Source organism: Acinonyx jubatus, chromosome F2 (genome assembly GCF_027475565.1).
Source record: "Acinonyx jubatus isolate Ajub_Pintada_27869175 chromosome F2, VMU_Ajub_asm_v1.0, whole genome shotgun sequence".
Lineage (NCBI taxonomy): Eukaryota > Metazoa > Chordata > Mammalia > Carnivora > Felidae > Acinonyx > Acinonyx jubatus.
In genome coordinates, this window is record NC_069394.1 from 81,452,205 (window position 1) to 81,478,876 (window position 26,672).

Genomic DNA, 26,672 nt, shown 5'->3' on the forward strand with positions numbered 1-26,672 from the left:
CCCTCTCGTGGTTTTGATTTGCATTTCCCTGATGATGAGTGATATTGAGCATCTTTTCATATGTTGGCCATCTGTGTGTCTTCTTTGGAAAAATGTCTATTCAGGTCCTACTCCCATTTTAAAAATCAGATCATTTGCTGTTTTGGTGTTGAATTGTATAAGCTCTTATATATTTTGAGTATTAACTCCTTATTGGATATATCATTTGCAAACATATTCTCCCATTCACTAGGCTGCCTCTTAGTTTTATTGATTGTTTCCTTTGCTATGCGAAACCTTTTTATTTTGGTGTAGCTTCAGCAGTTTATTTTTTCTTTGGTTTCCCTTGCCAGAGGAGACATATCTAGAAAAATGTTTCTGTGGCTGTTGTAGGAGATATTACTGCCTATGTTTTCTTCTGGGAGTTTTATGGTTTCAGGTCTCACATTTAGGTCTTTAATCCATTTTGAGTTGACTTTTGTGTATGGTCCAGTTTCATTCTTTTGCATGTAGCTGACCAGTTTTCTCAGCACCATTTGTTGAAGAGACTGTCTTTAACCCATTGTATATTCTTGCCTCCTTTGTCATAGGCTAATTGACCATATGATAAGTGTGAGTTTATTTCTGGACTTACTGTTCTGTTCCATTGATCTGTGTGTCTGTTTTTGTGTCAGTATGATATTGCTTTGATTACTACAGCTTTGTAGTATGGCTTGAAATCTGGGATTGTGATAACTCCACCTTTGTTCTTTCTCAAGGTTTTGAATATTTCGGGTCTTTTGTGGTTCTACAACACATTTTAGTGTTATTTTCCTAGTTCTGTGAAACATGTTGGTATTTAGTTAGGAATTGCGTTAAATCTGTAGATTGCTTTGGGTAGTATGGGGATTATAACAATTTTGTTTCTTCTAATCCATGAACATGGAATATCTTCCATTAGTTTGTGTCATATTCATGTTTTTTAATCAGTGTTTTACAGTTTTACAGTTTTACAGTTTTAAAGATCTTTCACTGTTTTGGTTAAGTTTATTCCTAGGTATTTTACTCCTTTTGATGCAATTGTAAACAGGATTGTTTCTGTAACTTCTCTTTCTACTACTTCATTATTAGTGTATAGAAACACAACAGGTTTCTGTATATTAATTTTGTTTCCTACAGCTTTACTGAATTTTTTTAATACTGCTAAGAGGGTTTTTTTGATGGCATCTTTATGGTTTTCTATATATGTGTCATGTCTTCTGCAAATAGTGAAAGTTTTACTACTTTAATTGCAATGACTTTTTTTTTTATGGATGTGTTGGGTGTCTTGTTACATTCATTCCTAGGTATTTTATGTTTTTCAGTACCCTTCCAATTATTTGCTGTTCATATTTTCTGAAAGTTTTATTTTGTTTTAGCATGCATGGGTGTTGAATTTTGTCAAATGCTTTTTCCTGCATCTGTTTGATCATGTGCCTTAGGTATGTAGTCTACAGTTTTGTTCACATCCACTGGTTACTTATTGATTCTTTGTCTGGATGATCTGTCCATTTTTGAATGTGAGACACTAAAGTCTCCAACTATTATTGTCTTGCTGTCTAATTTTTCCATTTAGTATTTGCTTTATATATTTAGATGCTTCAATGTTAGGTGCACAAATATTTATAATTATTACATCTTCTTATAGGATTGACCACTTTATCATTATATAATGACCTTTTTACCATTTTTAGCTTAAAGTGTATTTTTATTATTTATTTATTTATTTATTTATTTATTTATTTATTATTTGTTTGTTTATTGCTACCATTTGCTTGAAATCTTTTTCCATGCCCTCACTCTCAGTCAGTGTTGTCTTTATTTTTTTTTAATTAATTAATTAACCTTTTTTAAAACTTATATCCAAGTTAGTTACCATACAGTGGAACAATGATTTCAGGAGTAGATTCCTTAATGCCATTTACCCCATCCCTCCCTTCCATAAACCCTCTAGTAACCCTCTGTTTGTTCTCTATATTTAAGAGTCTCTTATGTTTTGTCCCCCTCCCTGTTTTTATATTGTTTTTGCTTTCCTTCCCTTATGTTCATCTGTTTTGTATCTTAAATTCCTCATATGAGTGAAGTCATATGATATTTGTCTTTCTCTCACTGAGTAATTTCGCTTAGCATAATACCCTCTAATTCCATCCACATAGTTGCAAATGGCAAGATTTTATTCTTTTTGATTGCCGAGTAATACTCCATTGTATATAGAGACCACATCTTCTTTATCCATTCATCCATCGATGGACATTTGGGTTCTTTCCATACTTTGGCTAATGTTGACAGAGCTGCTATAAACATTGGGGTGCATGTGCCCCTTTGAAACAGCATACTTGTATCCCTTGGATCAATACCTAGTAGTGCAATTGCTGGGTCATAGGGTAGTTCTATTTTTAATTTTTTGAGGAAACTTAATACTGTTTTCCAGAGTGGCTGCACCAGTCTGCATTGCCACCAGCAGCGCAGAAGAGAGAGATCCTTTTTCTCCACATCCTCGCCAACATCTGTTGTTGCTTGAGTTGTTAATGTTAGCCATTCTCAGTGTTGTCTTTAAAGCTAATGTAAATCTCTTAGTCACATATTGGATTTTTGTTTATTTTATCCATTCAGCTGTTCTGTCTTTTGATTGGAGAATTTTATCCATTTACATTTAAAGCAATTATTGATAGGTAAGGACTTATTTTTGCCATTTTGTTGTCTGGCAATTTTGTAGATCTATTGTTCCTTGCTTCTTGCTGTCTTTTCTGATTTGATGACTGTTTGTACTGATATACTTTGACTTCTTTATCATGATCTTTTATGTACTTACTAAGGCCTTTCCTTTGTGGTTACTATGAGGCTTACATAAAATATCTTATAACACCTTAGTATAAGCTGATAACAACTTTAATGCAATAGCACTTTTAAACTTTATGCTTTTACTTCCCCATGCCCCTCACATATTAGATTGCTGATGTTACAATTTATGTTTTTTTATGTTGTGTTCTAATAGCAGACTCTTGTAGTCAAGGTTATTCTTAATACATTTTTTTTTTAACTTTTAAACTAGCATTATAAGTGAATTATGCACTGTCATTACCATATTAGAGAAACTGACTTGGGCTACATATTTACCATTAACAGTGAGCTTTGTACTAACTTCATATGTTCTCATATTAATTAGCAGTGGTTTATTGCTGCTTGAAAACTCCCTTTATCATTTCTTATAAGCAAGATCTAGTGGTGATGAACTCCCTTAACTTTTGATAGTTCAGGAAGTCTTTATTTCTCCTTTATTTCTGAAGGACAGTTTTGCCAGGTATAGTAATCTTTAGTGACAGTTTTTGTTTCTTTGCTTTTTAAATTTTTTAAAAATGTTTATTCATTTTTGAGAGAGAGAAAGAGAAAGACAGAGTGTGAGCAGGGAGGGGCAGAGAGAGGGGGAGACATAGAATTTGAAGCAGACTCCAGGCTCTGAGCTGACAGCACAGAGCCCAACTGGGGCTTGAGCTCATAAACTGCAAGATCATGGCATGAGCCAAAGTCAGACACTTAACCAACTGAGCCACCCAGGTGCCCTGACATGTTTTTCTTTCACTATTTTGAATATATCATCTCATTCTCTTCTGGCCTGAAAAGTTTATTTTGAGAACTCCACCTCTAGTCTTATGGAGGTTACTTTGTATGTGATGTGCCACTTTTCTCTTGTTGCTTTCAAAAGTCTTTGTTTTTGACTTTTGACAATTGAATTATAATGTGTCTTGTGTGGCTTGGTTTGGATTCAACCTGTTTAGGGTGCTTTGGGCCTCATTAATCTGGAAATCCATTTCTCTGCCCAGTTTTGAGAAGTTTTCAGCCATTATTATTTTATTTTATTAATTTATTTATTTATTATTATTTTTTTAATATATGAAATTTATTGTCAAATTGGTTTCCATACAACACCCAGTGCTCATCCCAAAAGGTGCCCTCCTCAATACCCATCACCCACCCTCCCCTCCCTCCCACCCCCCATCAACCCTCAGTTTGTTCTCAGTTTTTAACAGTCTCTTATGTTTTGGCTCTCTCCCACTCTAACCTCTTTTTTTTTTTTTTTTTTTTTTCCTTCCCTTCCCCCATGGGTTTCTGTTAAGTTTCTTAGGATCCACATAAGAGTGAAACCATATGGTATCTGTCTTTCTCTGTATGACTTATTTCACTTAGCATCACACTCTCCAGTTCCATCCACTATTATTATTTTAAATATACTTTATGTCCCTTTTCTCCTAGGATTCCCGTAGTGGGTATTATTGTTTCATTTATGTTGTCCCATAGACTCTCTTTACTCATTCTGTTTTTTATTTATTTTATTTTATTTTTACTTATTTTTATTTATTTATTATTTATTCATTTATTTTTGGTCCTCTCACTGGATCATTTCACTGATTATTTCTTCTGCCCAGTTGAGTCTGCTTTTGAAGATTTCTATTGAATTCTTCAATTCAGTCATAGAATTCTTCAGTTCTAGGATTACTGGTTTTTTGTTTTGTTTTATGGTTTCTATTTTTTTTGTCGTTGTTGAACTTGTTATTCATACATTTGTTTTCCTAATTTCGTTTAGTTGTCTGTGTCTGTGTTCTTCTGGTTCACTAAATTTCTATAAAAGTATTTTGAATTCTTTTCCTGATGGTTCATAGATCTCCATATCTTTATTGTCATTCATTATAGCTTTATTATTTTCCTTTTATTGTTTTCCTCTATCTGAGGATACCTTTATTTCACTTTTTTTATTTTCTGTGGATTATGAAATTCTGGGTGGATCCCTCCTTCCTCCTCAGCAGTATCATTTGGCCTTCATGTTTCTGAAAAGAAAGTCATGATTAATCAAATTGTTGTTCCCCTGTGTTTAATCTATCATACTTTTTGACTGGTTTCAAGATTTTTGTTCATTATCATTGGTAATCAACAGTTTGATTATGATATGTTTAGGTGTAGTTTCCTTTGAAGTTACCTACTTAAGGTTCACTGAGCTGCTCAAATCTACATTTTTGTCACTAAACGTGGAGGCTTTTTGGTTATTGTTTCTTCAAATACTTCTGCTATAATTTTTCTGTCTTTGTAGGGTGCCCATTACACATATATTATACTTTTTGACATTGTCCCACATATCCCTGAAGCTCCATTCATTTTTTATTCAATCTTTTTTCTCTTTATTCTTCAGATTAAATCATTTCTATTGAACTGTTTTCAAAGTCACTGTCATTTTCCTGTATTTTCTTAATTCCTAAGTCAGTGTAGTGAATCTTTTATTAATTAGTGGATTTTTTGGTTGTAAAATTTACATTTGTCTTTTTTTCATACTTTCTACTGAGATAGCTGCCTTTTCATTATTCATGGTTTTGTTTTGCTCTCTTGGAGCATCATTAAAATAGCTGCTTGATCATTCCAGCGTATGGGTCATCTCAGAGTTGACATCTGTTGTCTGTCTTTTTCACTGACAATGGATACATTTTCCTGGTTCTTTGTATATCAACTAATTTTGGATCTAGAAATTGTTAATATTATCTTGTGTATACTCTAATCCCTTTTATAATTCCCAGGAATAACTGCTTTAGCGAGCAATCAGTGCAGTTAGATTTGGACAGTGGACTCTGTCTTGCCTTCTTGATTCACATCTCAGTTGAGTACTCAAGTCTTTTCTTCACTGTCTCCAGTCAGTGTTGAACATGCATACTTCAGGAGGCAGGCTGAAACTTGTATGGCTTCATATACAGAATTAGAGGATTCTCACTGCAGCCTTTGGTCTGCCTAGGCTCCCTTCTAGGTTTCTCTGGGCACAATACAGCAGGGTTTCTGTCAGAATCTTAGTCACTCAGGCTACCACAGCCCTCAGCAGCTAAGGTTATCCTCAAGGCAAAACCGGAAAAAGAAAGAGAAAACCAGAAACTCATCCAAATGGCAGCACCTTCTCCTAGCTTTGACTTCCCTGCCCATGCTGTGTTTACTTTCCGTGGCTTCAGGTGGTTGTGTTTGGTATTTTATCTAGAGCTTTAATTATCAGCAGAAAGGTGGTCTGTAAGATGTTTACATTGCCATATAAGAGGGGGACTCTTGTTACTTGTGGAAAGATGGTTCTCTCCCTGGTTCTATCCTCCCCAGTCTGATAGAACAACATGTCATACACCACAGCACTTGTCTGCCTTTTTTAATTTGTTTCCTCTATCGGAACTTCCTTACCTCCTCTAATACCTGAAATCGAAATCGAAAAATACCTGGCTATTTTTCAAAGCCCAGGAAAAAGTCCATCTCACTTTGTGAAAACGTATCCACCTCCCCTTTTTGCCACCTCACTCCTCCATTTCTGAGAGCCAGAGCACTTGACTCATACTAATAGTGTAACATTCATGTTTCATTCATAAATTATTTCCTCAAATGTTTATCAAGTACTTATACAACTTTTGCTTGTTTATTCTTTCAACTAAAACCAGTGAAAGCTTAAAAAGCAGTAGCAACTAAGGGAGCCTGGGTGTCTCAGTCAGTTAAGCATCCGACTCCAGCTCAGGTCATGATCTTGCAGGTCATGAGTTAGAGCCCCACATCAGGCTCTGTGCTGACAGCTCAGAGCCTGTAGCCTGCTTCAGATTCTGTGTCTCCCTCTCTCTCTCTGCCCCTCCCCCACTTGCATTCTGTCTCAAAAATAAATTAAAACAATTTTTTTTAATTAAAAAAAATTTTTTTTTAAACTGTAGCAGCTCTTGGGAGGGCAGGGACCCTTTTAGATTAGGTAGGGAGCCAGGAACACAGAAGCAGATGACTAGAAAGACCTGTACGTTGGGAATAACAATAACAACAAAACAAAAGAAAGATGTGTGGGACATGCTAGTCTCTCTGGCTACAGTGTTTCTAAGAAAATTGAAATTAGGGGTGCCTAGGTGGCTCAGTCGTTTAGACATCCAGCTCTGGCCCAGGTCACAATCTTGCAGTTCCTAAATTCAAGCCCTGTGTCGGGCTCTGTGCTGAAAGCTCAGAGCCTGGAGGCTGCTTTAGATTATTCTGTGTCTCCCTCTCTCTCTGCCCCTCCCCCACTTGTGCTCTGTCTCTCTCCCAAAAATAAATAACCATTAAGGAATAAAAAAAGAAAATTGATATTAATCGCTAGATGAACAAAAACTTAATTGATATTGTAGCAGGATTCCCGCAGAGTCGTGACACTGAGGCTTTTCTTTCCAGAAAGCAACTTTATATCTGCCAGCACTGCTCAGTTGGGTTCCTACCCAAAGAACTGAGCCCCGAGTGCCACATAGTGTAGTTTTTAATGTATTTTCTACTTCTTTGTCTCCCATATATGGTAACACACAAACATGCAATCTCATTAAGTGGTCTCATGTTACAAGGTCATGAGGGATGCACGCATATAACCAGGTTGCCTTGTGGTTTTTTGTTTTTATTTTTTTTTTAATGTTTATTAATTTTTGAGAGAGAGAGAGACAGAGTGCAAGTAGGGGAGGAGCAGAGAGAACGGGAGACACAGAATCCAAAGCAGGTTCCAAGCTCTGAGCTGTCAGCAAAGAGCCCGACATGGGGCTTGGACTCATGAACCATGAGATCGTGACCTGAACTGAAGTCAGACGCTTAACTGACTGAGCCACCCAGGTGCCCCTGATTTTTGTTTTTTTCCCTTAGGGAGGGGACCCTATCACATTCCCACCTCTGATGCTTGGACCCCTCTATTATTTTGGGTCAAAGAGTATCATCTTTGTTTAGAGGTTTATATTTTCATAACATCATTACATGAGTGGCTATGTTTTTTGTTTCAATCATGGCCTCAATGAGACTGGAGACAGACCATGTAACCAGGGGAGCTAGGCAGGGTAGGATTAAGTAACCTCCCAGAATTAGGAGAATAATTTTTATGAGAGTTTTGAGTCCCCCAAAAGTTGAAAATCATCCTCCAAATAAGTCCCTGGGGTTTTAACTGTTCTAGGTCTGGATGGGGATATGAGCAATCCTTTTTATTTGATTTGTGATCTTCTCTATGACTTTTTACTCATTATCTATCTGTAGGCAGTAGTTGCTCAGGCTAAACTTTCTATACTCTTTTCTCAGAAGCAAGCAGATAATCTAAGGCCAAGAGATTTTGATAGATAGCTTTGCGCATTTTGGTTTGCTGCTTGGCTAGTAAGTTAAGAGCTCTGGCAGTTTTATTGGGTATAATTTTTATAACAGTTACATTAGAATTTCTTAGATGGCAAACTTATGAATCAGTTAAGCATGAGGCATATTTTCCAAGAGATCTCAATATCCTTAGTTTCTCTGCAACAAGTCAGAACCACAAACCTACATCTGGTAATTAGTGCTTTAGTCTCTTATCTCGCATGATATCCAGTGAATGTAATCCTAATTTATCATGCAAGCAAAAACTTTAACATTTTACGTTACTAAAGACTTTGAAAGCTATCTTAACAATTACCTATGAAAACTATGAGACAGATAAAGTTAACCATTACTTTAAGTCATTCTTTAGCTGATAAATAGGAACAGAGATAACGAGCTTATTTGACCTTCAGCAAATCTAGGTAGAAAAAAAAAATTTTTAATTAATGTTGATAAAATTGTCTGAAACCAATAAACTTAAATTAGCGTAAACACTGAATACGTTTTACTTGGGTCCATGTAAGACAGTTTGTTCCCCATGGTTAATTTTTACCTAGAGAACTGGTGGGGAAATCTGAAATGGGTGGTCTTTGCTCCACAACTTCTATCTCTAGAGTGGGAGGAGGAGCCAATTATGTAGGCCTCACCCTAGGTGGCGCAGAAATAGGAGGGGGGGGTAGGAAGGGGGTAGGTAGGGTGGTAAGGAAAGGCAGAAGAGACGAGGTACCAGCAGAAGGAAGAGAAAGAGAATTCCCAGTTTTAAATCTTGTCAGCTCAGACAAAGGAGCAGACTCCAGGTTTCTTTTGTTCTCTTTTCCACTAGTGGAATTAGGCAGTCCATGTCAGTTTGGAGGAGACAAGGAATTTCTCCAAAACAAAGGGAGTTTCAGCAGCTCTTTGGGAATATTCCTTAAAGTCCCTGTTCTGAGGTAGAATAACCAGAGACAGTTGGCTCTAATTATCATAGTCATTGACCCAGGAAATGAATGAGAGACAAGTCCCCACATACAGTCACACGGCAACTCCAACCCACCACCCTACATTCAGCGCCTGAGAGTTGTGGCTTTGTTCCTCATCCCTATGGAATGATTAGGGCAACTCTGGGAGGTGATCAGGCTCCCCTTCTGCCTCTTAGCGGAGGTCTGCCAGAACGAACCCAGGTTCTTACCAGTCTGATGGGCGGCACTCCCTGAGCTGGTTCTTAGGACTTACGGGTTCCGTTGGTGTACACGGCATCCTCGTCCTGACACACCAGGAGGGCTGGCCTCCTGTGGATCTAGCGGTCTGCTAGCCCCTGGTGAGGCTGCCTCCCCCGGCACTCTGAGGTTCGTATCCCCAGTGGCAAAGGAGGTGGAAACACACCATCTCCAAATCCCGGATGAGCCTCCAAGTAATGTCACGGGATTCTCACACAGGGAGTCATGACACTGAGGCTTGTCTTTCCAGGAAGCAACTTTATTCATGCTGGCACAGCTCAGTTGGGTTCCTACCCAAAGAACTGAGCCCAGAGTGCCACGTGGTGTAGTTTTTTTTTTATATATTTTCTACTTTATTGTCTCCCATATATGGTAACACACAAACATCTAGTCTGATTAGATTAAGTGGTCTCATGTTACAAGGTCGTGAGGGATGTTGTCATGTACACATATAACCAGGTTGCCTTGTGGTTTGTTTTTTGTTTGTTTTTTCTTAGGGAGGGGACCCTACCACAATATTGATCAGGGATGGATTGTATATGTTAAGGGCCTTTGTCAGTGTTTACTAACATGAAAATAATGAAAATGAAATCACTGGAACAGAGTCAGATATGTAAATTACAATACAAGTAAAAATAATTTTGTAGCAATATAGCATTATCTTTTCATATTCCCAGTGATCATAACCTGTTTGCTGCTTTACAATTTTCATCTTTGGGATAGGACCTTAGGTTGGGAGATATGAAAAGGGAAATGGCTTCTGAACCAACATAGTCATGTCACCCATTCATGGAGAGAACATTGTGCGTTTAAATGCTTTGTTTTGTGGAGGTATATGCAGTAAATGATATCTAGAAAAATATCTTTTAAAGAGTTGGTTAATTAAAAATAGATATTAAATCTGGTGCCTAGAGTGTACATTTACAGTCTAAAAAATGACCAAAAATTTAATAGCTGTAGAATTTCTATTAATACCATCCAGTAGCTTACTGTATGTCCAAGATTTCTTTCATGAATCTATGGCATTAACTCTCACTTTTCTTTGTTTTTTGTAGCTGTTTCTTTCTCAGCAAAATCGAGGAGAAACTTATTCTTCCTCCAGATGATCATAGTATGTCCATGGATGGTGATGGAGATCCCAGTGATGGGATGGAAGTCCAGGAACAGGGAGAAGAGGTCTGTTCTCTGATTAAGAACTGTATGTTTTCTATGAAAATGAAGATGGTAGAAAGTGCAAGAAAGCAGGTGAGTACCCAGTTTGTAGTCCTCTATTTCTTTAAATTAGCTGGTTTTTAAACTTCTTAAAATCTGAAGCTCAAAGATAATTGAGTACTTAGTATATTTGTTCTCTTTAAAAGAAAGTAAACTTGAAGAAACACTTAAAATTATCCAGAAAGTTCTAAGTTTATTGCATACTTGTTAATCATTAGAAAATAATTATTTTCTGTTATTAAAAAAAGAAAATAAACCCAATATCAGATTGGATCCTGTTTAACAAAATGAATGTTTGCCAGTTAGTTATAAATTAGGTTTATCTCATGGAGATAAAATATTTATTTATTTATAAAATAAAATATAAAATATATTTAGGTTTATTTTTTGTATATAAAATATTAAATTTTTCATGTACTTAAATCATATTTGAATATACTAGGGGAGCTTACTCTTTTAATGACCCTATATTGATAGATTGCTATTATAAAGCAAAGAATGTTATTCTAGTAGAAATAATTAATATTTCTGTAAGTTTAAGTGCTAGTTTCTCTGTTTTTCTTTGAGATGGGTATTTTATCAGATAGGGATTTGTATATTTCAAATAACAGAAAACCCAACCCAGAGCAGTCTAGGTGAATAAAAGAAATCTGTTAGTTCCTATGAGTAAAGTCTAGAAGATCTGGCTTTCAGATACTCTGAAATATATTGTCAGCAAGGGCCTGCTTTCTCTCCCTCAGTTCTCTCTTCTACCATACTGATTTTGTCGTCAGATTCTTTTTTTTTTTAGGACCCTAAAAGTTTGTTTATTTTGAGAGAGAGAGAGGGAGGAAGGAGGATGAGAGTGTGCATGAGTGGGGAAGGGTCAGAGAGAGAGGAGAGAGAGCTAATCCCAAGCAGGCTCCTCACTGTCAGCACAGAGTCCGATGCAGGGCTCAATCCCACAAACTGTGAGATCATGATCAGAGCTGAAATCAAGAGTTGGGTGCTTAACTAACTGAGCCACCCAGGCACCCCTGTTCTCAGATTCTTAGGTAGTAAGTCTGTCTAGCAGCCCCAGGCTCACCCTTTGTAGTTGGAAATGGCTGTGGATGTTTCATATCTTCCTTCCTCCATACTACATCTTCTTGGAATTAGAAACAGTTTCTATTTCTTGCAGAAAAAAGGAAGATTCTTTTCATTAGCTCTACTTGCAGCTGGGGCCATCTTCTAAGGCACATGGCTAAAGAGGAGTGCATGTGGCTTCTCAGCAGGAAGTTAGGGTGCTTGGGCCAGATGGAGAGACATGTGTGCTCCCTACTACTGCTCAGACTTCTCCAAACTGGGAGAAAGTTCTGGTGAGAGAGGGGAAGGAAGTGAGCTGCAAGTGCATTACTTAGAAATGTGTAAGAATTACTAAGATGGCTAAAACCCTTCCATGTGGCACGCTGGCTTTTCTTAGCAAGTTGTCAACAATATGTTCCCATATAAATAAGGGCTAGAGAGAGGTAGTACCAGTACCAGCAATATTAGACGTGAAGAGAGAAAAATAGTTCTAGTCTGAAGATCACATAAAGCCTTCAGTGCATTTCAGTTTACCTGCCCATGCTCTTTGAAACTCTCCGAAAGTAGCAGAACTGAAATTTGAGTTTTGCCTTTTTTTCATTACCAAGCACACCATTAGGTGCTGGAGATACTAAATTGAATAAAATATAGACATACAGACGAGCAGTTATAGTACAATAATACTAAAGGACAGTCACATGGGAAGGACACCTGACCCAGCCTTATGGAAACAGAGAAAGCTTCCTGGAGTAGGAGGTCATAGCTAAGTTGGGAATTGAGAGGTGAGATGGGTGGAGGGAATAACATATAAGACCCAGAAGTGGCTCGGGACAGTTGGTGTTTTGAGTGGAGCAACGGTTGAACTTTAGCCCCTACTTAAAGGCCGTGCTTCTTTGTGCAGGAAGCCCTGGGATATGCAGTTTTAAAACAGTATTCTGATTGTAGTGAGGAGAAAGATTGGAGGAAGGGCAAAGGCTTGCCCAGTATCAATCCACGTGATTGATACGGGTAGCCAGTCTAGGTTCTCCTCCAAGAAAAAGGAGGAGGCGTGGATGAGGCGGTGTGACTGGTTCTGCTTCCACCTGTGTCATTTGGTGGATGGGGTGCAGGAGGAGGAGTGTTTTGTGTGGCCGATGGTGCATTCATTTCAAGACATCCTGAATTTGTGAGGCGTTTAAGACAAGCAAGTTGTGATTTCTATGCGATAATTTATACATAGGAAATCTAAAGTTCTAGAGAAAAAGAATTATGCTTGCGATAGAGGTATGATGTGTGACTGGCATGTGGACTGTCTGGAGTGGATAAGGCGACCAAGACCAGTTGCCAAAACAGACCTATGGCTCTGGGAGGAGCAAAGGGAGAGGTGCCCACAAAGGAGCTGAAACCAAACGGTGACATTAGATGATGACCCCGAGGGGCTGAGCCCACAGGAAGGGGCAGAAGTCATTACCTGGGAGAGCAAAGGTGTGCAAAGACCAAAGTGCCCTTGCATTGAGGGGAGGCTTGTGTTGACTTTGGTGAGAATCATTTCACGAGAGCAGAAGTCAGATCATAATGGGTGGAAGAAGAGATGAAGGTAGAGATTCAGGGACAGTGAGTGCAGGCTGTCCCTAAGGAGGCCAAGATGCAGAGGAGCCAGTGGGTTCAGGGAGGAGTTTGGTCTTTAGGGTGGAGGTGCCTGAGGGTGTTTAAAGCCTAATGCTAGGGAGAGAGAGGACGTCACTGGGGAAATCGGATTTCTTGTGGAGTTTGCAGGGACAGGATTCAGGCAAAGGTGAGTGGGAGAGCTCATCTGTTCTCTCTGAGAACTGGCTGTGAGGCCCTCTGCAGAGGTTGAGCTGAGGAGAGCTGAGGACAGTGAGAGAGTGGTGGGCTATTGTGGACTGTGGTGGAGGGCCTGGAAAGCCACGGAAGGACTGTTGGGGCACACAGAGAGCCTGGCTACTGTGTCTCTGGTGCATCTGTAAGTGTGTAGGAGCGGACGAGGCATGCCCTCGATATACCCAGAGTGTGGTTTTGCCAGGTGGGTGTAACACAGGGACAACGGCTGATGATCTTGCTATGAAAGTGGTGGCTGGCTTAATTGCACATGGAAGGAAGCGGAAGTGGAAAGAAGGCAGGTAAAGTTACCAGAGGTCTTAAGATTATAAAGCAGACATAACAGGAGTTTGGTGAATAGACTGGGTTTGTGGTCATAATGGGGTGATTTGAGGTTAGGAATTTGGTGGGGAGGAAGTTGTGAGTAGTGATGAGTAGCACGGTGCGGCTCAGAAAGTGTACCCAGCAATGTCTGGGTAAAGGCTGTTCCTTCTCTCGTGGTCACCGTCTGGCAAGAGAACAAGAGCTGCACTTTGACCCAACAAAAGTTCAAGGTGGGCAAAGAAAAGAGAGGTCACCATGCTAGGAGAGCCCAGGGAACAAGAGAGATTCTGCCTGGTAAGAGGGCTTCCTGGAGAAGGAGGCATTTGGGCAAGGCTTTATGAAAACAGCAGGGTTTGCACGTGAAGAAAAGAGAAGGATGTTGTAGATACAAGATAAATTCAAACAAAATCACGGAGGTGAGAAACTGGGAATTGAAGTCTGCTCTGAACATGTTGACTACGTCAGAAGCTGTTTGGAAGATTGGCTGCTCAGGGAAAAGGCAGAGAGACTGTGAAGTCTCAATGTAGGGAGGAGGTGGTGGGAACACAGACAGCGTGCGAGATGCTCTGTTAGTGATAGAAGAAGCCCAGAGATGCTGGGAATGATGGAGAAGGTGCAGCTGAGGATGCCTCGGAATTTTAGCCTTTGCGGTTGGAAGGGGGGTAATCACGAAGGCACCAGTTTGAGGAAAATGTCTTTGAACCTTGTTAGGGAAGATTTAAAAGACGTTCACACAACAACCAACATTTATACACCAAAATTTAAAAACTCCTGTGCCGTAAATAACACACTACAAAGAGTGATGAGACAACTCCTACAATGTGAGAAAATACTGGGAAATCATACATTTGCTGTGGATCCACTATGCAGAACACCTAACGGACTCTTTATAACTGAACAACAAAAACTCAAACAACCCAGCAAAAAAAGGGCAAAGGATCTAAATCGACATTTCTCCAAAGTAGATCCACAGATGGTCAACAAGCACATGAGAAGATGTTCAACATTATTAGTTATTAGGAAAATGCAAATCAAAACCACACCAGACACCACTTCACACCCACTGTAATCAAAGAGACAGTAACAAGTGTTGGTGAAGATGTGGAGAAATTGGAACCCTCATATGCTGATGACAGCGTAAAATGGTGCGGCCGCTGTGGAGAACAGTCTGGCAGTTCCTTGAAAAGCTAAACGTAGAGTTAGCATGTGACCCAGGAGTTCCACTCCCAGGAGAAAAGAGAGTGTGTGTCCACACAGAAATCTGTATGCACAAGTGTGTGTCCACACAGAAATCTGTATGCATCTGTATTCGAGATAGCCAAGAGGTGTGAACAGCCCAAGAATCTATCGGTAGATGAATGGGTAAATAAACTGTGTTATATTCATGCAGTACAATGTTATTCAGCCATGTGAAGGAATAAAGTACTGATGCAAACTGTAACGTGGATGAACCCAGAAAATACTATGCTAAGTGAAAGGAGACAGGTAAAAATCACCACATGTTTTCTGATTTCACTGACATGAAATGTCCAGAATAGGTAAATCCACAGAGACAGAAGTAGATTAGTGGTTTGGCCATGGCCGGGGGGAATGGGGAGCAAATGCTCATGGACAGAGGGTTTCTTTTTGAGTTGATCAGACGTTCTGGAACTGGATAGTGGTGATGGTCGCCCAACTTTGTGAATATACTAAGAGACACAGAATTGTACACTTTAAATGTGAATCTATCCCCACGATGAATAAGAACACATCTACATAATTTAAGGGGAGGAGGGGTTCGCTGCTCTAAGGTGAGTTGTGTCATGCAAAAAGGAAAGCAGGCCAGTTAAAAACTTACATTAAATAGTTTTATTTCTAAGTTACCACCTGTATGTCATCGTATCTCTTTCTCTCTTCTGTAGCACAATTTCTCACTTGCCATGAAGCTACTGAAGGAGCTGCATAGAGACTCCAAAACAAGAGATGGCTGGCAGGTGAAGTGGGTGCACAGCTACTCCCGGCTCAGCCACAGCCGGAGCCGGGCCCAGAGCTGCCCGGAGCAGGTCCTCACGGCGCTGAAAACAGTCTCCTTGCTGGGTACCAGGATGCTCTTCTTACCTAAATACGTGCAGCAGCACTGTTTTATCTTACGTCTCTGTGTCTATGAGAACTCTTCTTTTGCTGCTTTATCTTATATTTGCGAATTAAATCTTGTGATAATTTTACTAACTCTTTGGAGCCAAGGTAGTTTTTATCTTAGTAATGCTACTGAATGTGGTATTTGGAGATTTTATTTCTTTATCGATCAAATAAAATTGAAATTAAAATTTTTTTCTTTAATACTTATGCAAATTATGAATCTGATAGCTTAATTATTTTGAAAACCTCATTTACTTATAAGAATTGCCTTGTAAAAAGTTGAACATGAACTGCCTTTTTTTCTCTCAGCTCTTCTCTTTTTATAATAACATAGCCTTTAAGGCTGAGGGGAGAAAACCTTTCTCTTTGAGAGTTTTCGATCCACTCCACCTGCTCTGCTGCCCTGTGTCCAAGGGTACATGGCACTGTTTACAATCCTATTCCCAAATCTGACTCTTCAGTAGCACAGGGTGTTATATCAGATATCAGTCTCAGTCAAAATGCAAATAGGGGAAACAGGACTTCCGTTTGATCAGGGTTAGAACATCACCCTTATGATTGCTTAAATATTTTTAGGGTTTTTTGGTGGGGGGAATAGGGGAGAGGAGGAGGAGTTTGCTGATCCTGAGAAAACATTAGTGCTCATAATAATGACCCAGTTTTAGTGTCCTAGTATGGCAGTGGTTTGTAACAGTCTTGTGAAATAACAGGGCCAGTAATTTTGATTATGTATCTGAGGGAAATCTGGCAGAGAATTTTCATGGACAGATGAACATGGCAGTGTAGTTGACGGGACTTGCTAGGTGACGGCCCTTTCTCTTGCTTGCGTCCCTTCTCACACCTGTGCAAGCTGCAGGCTTGACCAGGGCTAATAAGTTCCTTTCCTAGAACCACACAGTAAGACGTAGAACTAGACCTTTGAATGTAGTAGCATCTGTGGTGTTATCAGCTATAGGCCATATTATCAACTTAAAAATGTACTCTGCGCTATTAAGATACACGCACAAATCACATTAAAAAGAGCCATTTTCTTTATAAGAGAATTTGGTGCCAGTTCTGCATGATTAGAGAATTTGGTGCTTTGACAAAATGCAGAACGATGGTGCTTGAATAAAAGTTTATTCAGCGTTTTAATTGCTTAGCTTCTGTAGGCGTTGATACAGCCACCGCTAACAAAGAACATTTTTCATTAATGTGAATTCAAGAAATTCCCTAACCAATGTTTGAAGTCAGTTTCTTATCCCTTCAAGATTTATTTTACTTTTTTAATAGAAAACAGCTTTTGTACGCTATGAATATCTTTTTTTTTTTATTTATGGCATTCATTTATTTCTGAGAAAATCATGTGTGTTGTATGTTTTTCATCCAACAGGTGAGAGCATATCAAGTTACTTAAGCAAAAATGTTCTGGCTTTCCATGACCAGAACATTCTCTTGGGTACAACTTACAGAATCATAGCTGATGCTCTCAGCAGGGAACCAACCTGCCTTGCTGAAATCGAGGAAAGCAAGGCTAGAAGAATCTTGGACCTTTCTGGATCCAGTTCAGAGAATACAGACAAGGTAATGAACACAGGAAGAGTGAGCTTGTTATGTTTGTGTGTTGTGTGTCTATAATGTGCAGCCTTCTGGCTACATGAAAGAAATAATGAAGAATGATGATTGCTTTGTGTTTGGAAATATATTTGACAGTTATGCACAGCCAAGTTTCTTATGTGGAAAACTGACATACTCCATGTGTTTCCTGTTTATTTGAACAATACAGACTGTTTTAGTATTAAAAATCAGAAATTTGTGTCAGATTGATGGGAACAGTTCTTCCATGGATTTTTTTAATGAAATTTCACCACCAGCCGCCATTCAGACATCCCACTAGCTTGTGGGGCAAACCAGGCTTTTCTGCCCTTTTTTAAGTAGTGTCTGCTTTGCTTAGCTTTTTTAAAATGAATTTGTATTTTCCATAGTTAGCAGCTTCTCATCTCACTGTGCCCATCTCACTTCAGTTGTTAGCCTTGCCTTCTTCCTCCACAGTGTTAGCAATATCTGTGCAGGGTGGTGAGGTTAAAGCACCACCTTCTGTCTCTCCTTCGGACAGGCTATATGACCCCCAGTGACCTTTGGTGCCAGTTCTGCATGATTAGTGGACCATCTGATTTTTAAAAGTACTGAGGATCGTACTGGAATCACTTACTGTTTCACAATCAGGGCAGACAAACTCCCTTTTCCATTTAACCAGCTTTCTGTGATATCTCACGACTCAGAAATCACAAGTAATCTTTCTGTATCATCACAAGTAGAAAGTAGAGTTCTTCGAGCAAACTTCAGCCGTACTCACAGACCTCTGTGAATTCTAGGTGATTGCAGGGCTATACCAGAGAGCATTCCATCACCTTTCTGAGGCCGTACGGACAGCTGAAGAGGAGGCCCAGCCTTCCCTCGAGGGCCAGGGGCCTGTAGCCAGCATGACAGAGGCTTACATGACACTGGTGGATTTCTGTGACCAGCAGCTTCGCAAGGAGGAGGAGAGTGCCTCAGGTGAATCACAGAAGGAAAAGCCATTTAGTTTGTCACACTGTGTTAACCAGTCTTAAGACTTTTGTGGATATTTTAGGTTTCCAGTTTGCTTGTTTGTTTTTAAATGGCAGTTATTCTGAGAAAAGTCTTGCCCTTTTTTTTCATGTTGATTTATTTTTGAGAGAGAGTGCGCGCACACACACACACACACACACACACACACACACACACGAGTGGGGGAGGGGCAGAGAAAGAGGGGGACAGAGGATCTGAAGTGGGTTCTGCGCTGACATCAGAGAGCCTGACGTGGGGCTCAAACCCACAGGCCTTGAGATCATGACCTGAACCAAGGTTGAACATTAAACTGAGCCACCCAGGTGCCCCAAGGTCTTGTCTTTTTAAGAGGCAGTGATATCTTCAGACAACACAGAGTCTAGCTATCATTTGTCTTTCTGTTTGTTTAGTTTATACTTCCTACATTTTGCTTGTTGCTTTGGTAATATTGGCTACATGGCCTGCCTCTTGCTCCTGAAATAAATTCAGTGACCAGAAGCTGCCCTGTGTTCCCACCCAGCCCAGGAAGCAAACTGCGCTTCATGCATAATGCATGATCTAACAGAAGAGTAAGGTTCAAGATGGACGCTTTCACATATGGCCCAAAACTACGTCTGGTGTTGGTTGATCTAAATACGTGTGAAAAAGAGAACAGTGACATAATACAAAATATAAACCAAAAAGGGAAATATAGTCATTTGTTAAATTTTACAGTTTATATAAGTGGATATATTGACCATTTTTTCTTCTCTCCTGTCCTTGGTAGTTATTGAGTCTGTAGAACTGCAGATGTATCCAGCCCTTGTGGTGGACAAAATGTTGAAAGCTTTAAAATTGCATTCCAGTGAAGCCAGGCTGAAGTTTCCCAGACTGCTGCAGATTATAGAGCTATATCCTGAGGAGACCCTGAGCCTAATGACAAAAGAGGTTAGTATTTGAATTCTGGTGACGACAACTTTACAGTACGTGAAGACATGTTTCTGTTTATATTTAAACACGTTAGTATGTGTGGTGCACAAGTTACACTTTTTCCTAACCAGATTGAATTTTACTACATTCCAAAAACATATAGAACTTAAAGTTGTATACAGCTATATAAAAGAGTGTTCACATTTACCAGTTTTCCTTTGTGGGTGTTGATAAGAACACTGTCTGAACAAGGACCCCAGGAAGAGGAGGAGTTATGTTTGGGACAGAGGCGGGAACTTTCTGGAACACAATTTGCTGCCCATAACGAGTAAGCTGTAGTCTGGAACATCTGTTGGTGCCTTATGCTCAGTTTATGATTTATCTCAGGGAGAGGGAGTACATTTCAGCTGGCTTCCCACCCCCGTGACCGTAGTGCCTTCTGGTAGCACCGTGTTCACAGGATCCTGAGTCCTCTGAGCGCGCGGCGAACAGCCAGGGTGCGCGGGCACTCCCCCACACGGTCTGCTCACCATTCGTGTGTCCCATGAAGGCCTCCCCCACAGGTCTGCATCAGCCTGCTGCCTTCCTGTCATAGGGGCCATCTGAAAGACTCCTTAATGACTTTTCTAGATGTTTAACTAGAAAATAGGGCCAGGCTTTGAGTTAATAATATGATAGTTTAAAAAGGGTAGCATAGTACTCTATTACCTTTACATCGTATATTTTTAAACAATGCTGGTATCTGAGCTGTGGAGACTCCGTGCCTGGCAGGGCTTTATACTACACCCTCTGACCCTCTTGTGGTTGTGGAAGAGTAGGGATTTTTCCAAAAGATCCTAAAAAGGAGATGAAAGTAACTTCAGAAATGTAGTGTATATATATGTGTATGTGTTTTCCTTAAAGACAAATGAAGAAATCATTAAATAAGTTATGATTTTAGTTTTTCCAAAATAATATTTTATTTACATATGATAAAAATAGCATTTCGAATTTGTGAGGAAATAAATGGAATGTTCAGTCAATGTTGTTATGGCACCAGGGATGAGGAGCTAACCGTTATTGAGCACTCCCTGTGGCCATATGGACTGATGCCTTTTATCCCCACACACTTTGCTCTTTCCTCATTTAATAGTTGAAAGGAGGAAGCTTGCCTAGTTCACTCTTACACCAACATTCCAAGTGCATCAGATTTTATTTTAAAACTAGCACATTAAAAAGCATGGGGCGGGGGCAGGGGCGGTGGGGAACATGAGCAAATTTAAAAATGGCCTTGGAGTGAAGCTATACAAAAACCAGAAGCTATAAAGGAAAATAATCAACACTTCTATCCAGGGGAACAAACAAAAAAAGAGCTGATGTCTGCCTCTATAAAATAAATAGACACTAGAAAATGGTCAGAGGAAACACATGTATGATTAAATATGTAAGGAAAATAAACAGACTGTGTACCCTCACTAATAATGAAATGTGAAAATTAAAATTAGGTATTTTTCATCTCTCAAATTGACAATAAATTTAAAAAACTGATTGTCTCCAGAATTGGAAAAGATTTTGGAGACTAGTCAATCTAATACATTTTTTTAAATTGAAGTTTAAGTTGACATAACAATGTGATATTAGTTTTAGGCATACAGCATAATGATTCAATAATTCTGTGCATTATTCAGTGCTTATCACAATAAGTGTAATTCCCGTATGTCACTATGCAGTGTTATTACAGTATTATTGACTGTATTCCCTATGCTATACTTTACTATCCCATGACATACTCATTTATTTCACATATGAAGAAATTACTTTTATTATGTTAGAATATTCCTTAATGAGCTAGCAATTATTCATGTAAAAGAGAGTTCAGAAAATAAATTCATGACTGTATTAGCTTTGTCCTTGATTACAGATTTATGAATTATATGCAACATAGTGTTCCCCAGAGTAGGTTACTCTAGAAGTAGTAGTAGAGAAGGTCTAAGAGAGTAAACTTGGAAGAGCTTCTCCCTGCTTGTCTTGCTGTTCCAGCTGGACCAGCAGACTTAGGTGCAAGGATGGACGTATTTTTCTCTGTTGAATTTAAAGCTTTACAACAGTTTGGGGTGCTTGGGTGGCTCAGTCAGTTAAGCATCCGACTTCGGCTCAGGTCGTGATCTCACGGTTCGAGAGTTCGAGCCCTGGGTCAGTCTCTGTGCTGACAGCTCAGAGCCTGGAGCCTGCCCCAGATTCTGTGTCTCCCTGTCTCTCTGCCCCTCCCCTGCTATGCTCTGTCTCTCTCTCTCAAAAGTAAGTAAACATTAAAAAAATAAATATTAAAGCTTTACAATAGTTTGAATGCTCTTTTCTGCATCTATCAGTTCAAAGGCTTTGTTAATTTGGTCAAACGACAAATTGTGAGTCACAAATTCATCAACTTTTACCTTTTTGGACATATATTGACACCAACTTTGGGACACTTTCCACACCCTTCCATCTTCCAAAGGCAGTGCCTTTCCACATGCGGCCTCTTACCAGCTGAAATGGGTGAGTGGCGATTTCTTCACCCAAAGCAGCTACTCCAACTGCTGCGCCGATGCCCCAACCTGTGTGGCATGCCTCCAGTGCTGCTCTTGTGACTTCCGGGTTACCAGTACACCCAAAGGCATAGTTCACTCCTCTGCCAGCCATTTCAGTGAACACTTCTTGGATGGGTTTCCCGAAGTCCTGGGGGTCTAGACTCCTTGGCCCTTGTGAATCCCACAATAACCGCCGATCCAACTCCTAGGCCAAGATGGCACTGTTCATAGCAGCACCATAACCAGTTGAAATGCAATAACTCAGAAGGCAGACGTCATCCAAAGTTGTCGAAGGGTCCATTTTAGTAACAGAGATACCAGCCACAACTGTATTTTCAGAAAACTTGCTGGTTCCCATGTAATGTAAAGTTGTCTTTCCTTTGCAAGTAAATCGGCTAGTAGCACCTGGCATTAATCCTTTTCCTTGAGTAACTCTTGTCTTCTGGCAAAGGTTTGTTTTAGGGTTTAGACAAAATTTGCATTCTCCACACTGTGCGATGTAAGTGGGATGACAGTATCATTGGCCTTCAGCTTCATCACTCCTTCGCCAACACTTTCCACGATTGCAGCACGTTCATGTCCCAAGATCCCTGGAAAACTCCCCTAAGGATCAGCCCCACTCGTAGGCATTGGTGTGGCCAACTGCAGTGGTGATAATCTTAATTTGAACTTCATGAGCCTTTGGGGGTGACACCTCTACGTCTGCTATAGACAGGCTTTTCTGCCTCCCAGGCAACTGCAGTCTTGCACTTGATAACCTGGTTCACCACGTCCTCGGACTCGGGTCAGTGAGGGGCAGGCATCCAGAGTGGGCTGCACGGGGCTGGGGATCTCATTTTATAACTGGAAATTTGTACCTCTTAATCTCCTTCAACTATTTTGCTCATCCTGCGACACCTCTCCCCTTTGGCAACCACTAGTTCTCTGTATTTATGAGTCTGTTTCTGTTTTTTGTTTGTTCATTTATGTTGTTTTTTAGATTCCACGTATATGTAAAAATCATGTAAGTAAAATCTTTGTCTGGCTTACTTCACTTAGCTGTATACCCACTGGGTTCATCTTTGTTGTTGCAAATGGTGAGAATTCATTCTTCATGGCTGAGTGATAACCCATTAAATGCATATATCACATCTCCATTATCCATTCATCTATCAGGGGACACTTGGGTTGCTTCTGTATTTTAGCTATTGTAAATAATGCTGCAATAAACATGAGGGTGCAGATATCGTTTTGAATTAGTGTTTTTGTTTTCTTTGAGTTAATATCCTACAAGTAGAACTACTGGATTGTGTGGTGTTTCTAATTTTAACTTTTTGAGGACCTCCCTACTGTTTTCCATAGTGGAAATTTACATTCCCACCAAATTTACATAGCGGAATTTACATTCCCACCAACATGCAGGAGGGTTCCCTTTTTTCTACATCCTCGCCAACACTTGTTTCTTGTTTTTTTGATACTAGCTATTCTGACTAGCTAGTGAGGTGAGATTTCATTGTGGTTTTGATTTCTGTTTCCCTGTTGATTAGTGATGTTGAACATCTTTTCATGTGTCTGTTGATCATCTGTATGTTTTCTTTGGAAAAATATCTATTCAGCTCTCCTTCCTATTTTTAAAAATGTATTTATTTAAATTCAAGTTAGTTCACATACAGTTGTAGCGGTTTCAGGGGAAGAACCCAGTGATTCATCACTTAAATGTAATACCCAGTGTTCATCCCAACAAATGCCGTCCTTAATGCCCATTGCCCATTTACCCTATCCCCTCACCCACCACCCCTCCAGCAACCCTCAGTTTGTTGTCTGTATTTAGTCTCTTATGGTTTGCCTCCCACTTTGTTTTTCTGTTTTTTACTTCCCTTCCCATATTCTCATGTTTTGTTTTTTTTTAATTCCACATGAGTGAAATCCTATGATATTTGTTTCTCCAACATATTTCACTCAGCATAATACACTCTAGTTCCATCCACATTGTTGCAAATGGCAAGATTTCATCGCCATTTTGATCCCAAGTAATGTTCCATTTTATACATATACCACATCTTTATCCATTCATCAGTCAGTGAACATTTGGGCTTTTTCCATAATTTGTCCATTGTTGATAGTGCTGCTATAAACATTGGGGTGCATGTGCCCCTTTGAATCAGCATTTTTGTATCCTTTGGAAAAATACCTAGTAGTGCAATTGCTGAGTCATAGTGTAGTTCTATTTTTAATTTTTTGAGGAATCTCGATACTGTTTTCCAGAGTGGCTGCACCAGTTTGCATTCCCACCAGTAGTGCAAAACAGTTCCCCTTTCTCTACATCCTGCCAAAATCTGTTGTTTCCTGAGTTGTTAATTTTAGCCATTCTGACAGGAGTGGGGTGGAATCTCATTGTGGTTTTAATTTGTATTTCTCTGGTGATGAGTATTGTTGAGCATCTTTTTATGTGTCTGTTAGCCATTTGGGTGTCTTCTTTGGCTAAGTGTCTATTCATGCCTTTTGCCCATTTCTGCACTGGATTTTTTTTTTTGGGGGGGGGGTTGAGTTTGATAAGTTCTTTGTAGATTTTGGGATACTAATCCCTTTATCTAATAGGTCATTTGCAAATATCTTCTCCCATTTCTTGCCTTTTATTTTTGTTGATTGTTTCCTTTGCTTTGCAAAAGCTTTTTATCTTGATGAGGTCCCAATAGTTCATTTTTCCTTTTGTTTCCCTTGCTGCTGGAGATGTGTCTAGTAAGAAGTTGCTGTAGCTGAAGTCAAAAAGGTTGCTGCCTGTGTTCTTCTCTAGGATTTTGATGGTTTCCTGTCTCACATTTAGGTCTTTCATCCATTTTGAATTTATTTTTGTGAATGGTGTAAGAAGGTGATCCAAGTTCATTCTTCTGCATGTCACTGCCCAGTTTTCAGCACTGTTTGCTGAAGAGACTGCCTTTTTTCCATTGGAGATTCTTTCCTGCTTTGTCTAAGATTAGTTGGTCATTCGTTTGTGGGCCATTTCTGCATTCTCTGTTCTGTTCCATTGATCTATGTGTCTGTTTTTGTGCTACTACCGTATTGTCTTGATGATTACAACTTTGCAATACAGCTTAAAGTCTGGAATTGTAATGCCTCCCACTCTGCTTTTCTTCTTCAACATTGCTTTTCTTCTTCAACATTACTTGGGCTATTAAGGGTCTTTTCTGGCTCCATACAAATTTTAGGGTTGTTTGTTCTAGCTCTGTGAAAAATGCTGGTGTTACTTTGATAGGGATTGCACTGAATATATAGATTGCTTTGAGTAGTATAGACATTTTAACAATATTTCTTCTTCCAATCTATGAGCATGGAATGCTTTTCCATTTCTTTGTGTCTTCTTAAGCTTTTTTTCATAAGCTTTCTATAGTTTTCAGCATACAGCTCTTTTACCTCTTTGGTTAGGTTTATTCCTAGGTATCTTACAGTTCTTTGGTGCAATTGTAAATGGGATCGATTCTTTCTGCTGCTTCATTATTGGTGTGTAGTGGTGTGTAGAAATGCAACCACCACCATGGATTTCTATACATTGATTTTATATCCTGTGACTTGCTGAATCATGGATGAGTTCTAGTAGTTTTTTGGTGGAGTCTTTCGGGTTTTCCACATAGAGTATCATGTCATCTGCAAAGAATGAAAGTTTGACTTCTTTGTCAAGAATGAAAGTTTGTCTTTGTGTGCTTTGTCTGCTTTGTATGTCTCCTTTGTATGTCTGCTTTGTATGCTTTGTATGTCTTTATCTTTGACATTCTTTGTCAAAGAATGAAAGTTTGCCAATTTGTATGCTTTTTTATTTCTTTTTGTTGTCCGATTGCTGAGGCTAAGACATCCAGGACTATGTTGAACAACGGTGGTGAGAGTGGACATCCCTGTCGTGTTTCTGACCTTAGAGGGAGAGTCTCGGTTTTCTGAGCTGTGCTGCCCATTTTTTAATCAGATTATTTGGGTTTTTGGTATTGAGTTATAGGAGTTTTCATTACACTTTTAAAAATGAAAATTTGAAAAATCTTTTTGGAGGGAAATCTAGCAACGTTTTTTACAATTATTAACGTTCACACAGTAGTTTTACCTGTAGGAATTTATCCAGTGGGCACACATAGCACAAGTGATAAACGTGTAGGGATTTCCATTATAGCATTATCTATAATAGAAAAACTTGGAAAATAACGTAAAAATTGATTATATAGCAGTAGTTAAGCAAAATGGAATACTATATAGCTGTTAAAAGGAATGGGGTGAATCTCTGTCAGACAGTATATGGAGTCTGATTCCATTCAAGTAAAGAAAGAATATGGGTGCACTTGCAGGCAAAACATCCAAAACAGTGGAATGGTTGCCTCACTGGAATAAGAACTGAGAGGACTGAGGGGGAGAAGATGTTTTGTTTTAGACTTATGCCTGTTTTTATACTTCTGTATATAGATACATATTTTTTTATATGAACACATAATACTTTTATAATAAAACTGTTAAATATTTTATTCATCATTAAGTTACACTTCTCTGTGTTTTAGATGTCTTCCATTCCTTGCTGGCAGTTCATTGGCTGGATCAGCCATATGGTGGCCTTACTGGACAAAGAGGAAGCTGTTGCTGTCCAGCACACTGTGGAAGAAATTGCTGATAACTATCCACAGGCGATTATCTACCCATTTATAATAAGTAGTGAAAGCTATTCCTTCAAAGATACTTCTGCTGGTCATAAGAATAAGGAGTTTGTGGCAAGGTGGGTTGGTTAAATATGATAGGTTATTTTAAAAAGTGTATGGTAAAAGCAAACACGTGGGGGCCTCCTAGCTGGCTCAGTCAGGGGAGCATGTGACTCTTG

At 39.3% G+C, this 26,672-nt stretch overlaps 1 protein-coding gene and 1 pseudogene across 1 annotated transcript in view; one reads left to right on the top strand and one right to left on the bottom strand.

Moving 5' to 3' along the window:
- The window catches only part of PRKDC (protein kinase, DNA-activated, catalytic subunit), a 206,347-nt gene that overhangs the window by 155,077 nt on the left and 24,598 nt on the right, over positions 1-26,672 (top strand). Inside the window, exons 69-74 of the mRNA XM_027042809.2 lie at positions 10,364-10,553; positions 15,608-15,782; positions 17,197-17,387; positions 18,179-18,359; positions 19,159-19,319; positions 26,359-26,570. Of these exons, the coding sequence (XP_026898610.1) occupies positions 10,364-10,553; positions 15,608-15,782; positions 17,197-17,387; positions 18,179-18,359; positions 19,159-19,319; positions 26,359-26,570 (1,110 nt within the window). The remainder of the gene's footprint in view (positions 1-10,363; positions 10,554-15,607; positions 15,783-17,196; positions 17,388-18,178; positions 18,360-19,158; positions 19,320-26,358; positions 26,571-26,672) is intronic.
- LOC113594690 (alcohol dehydrogenase class-3-like) lies at positions 21,288-22,942 on the bottom strand (annotated as a pseudogene).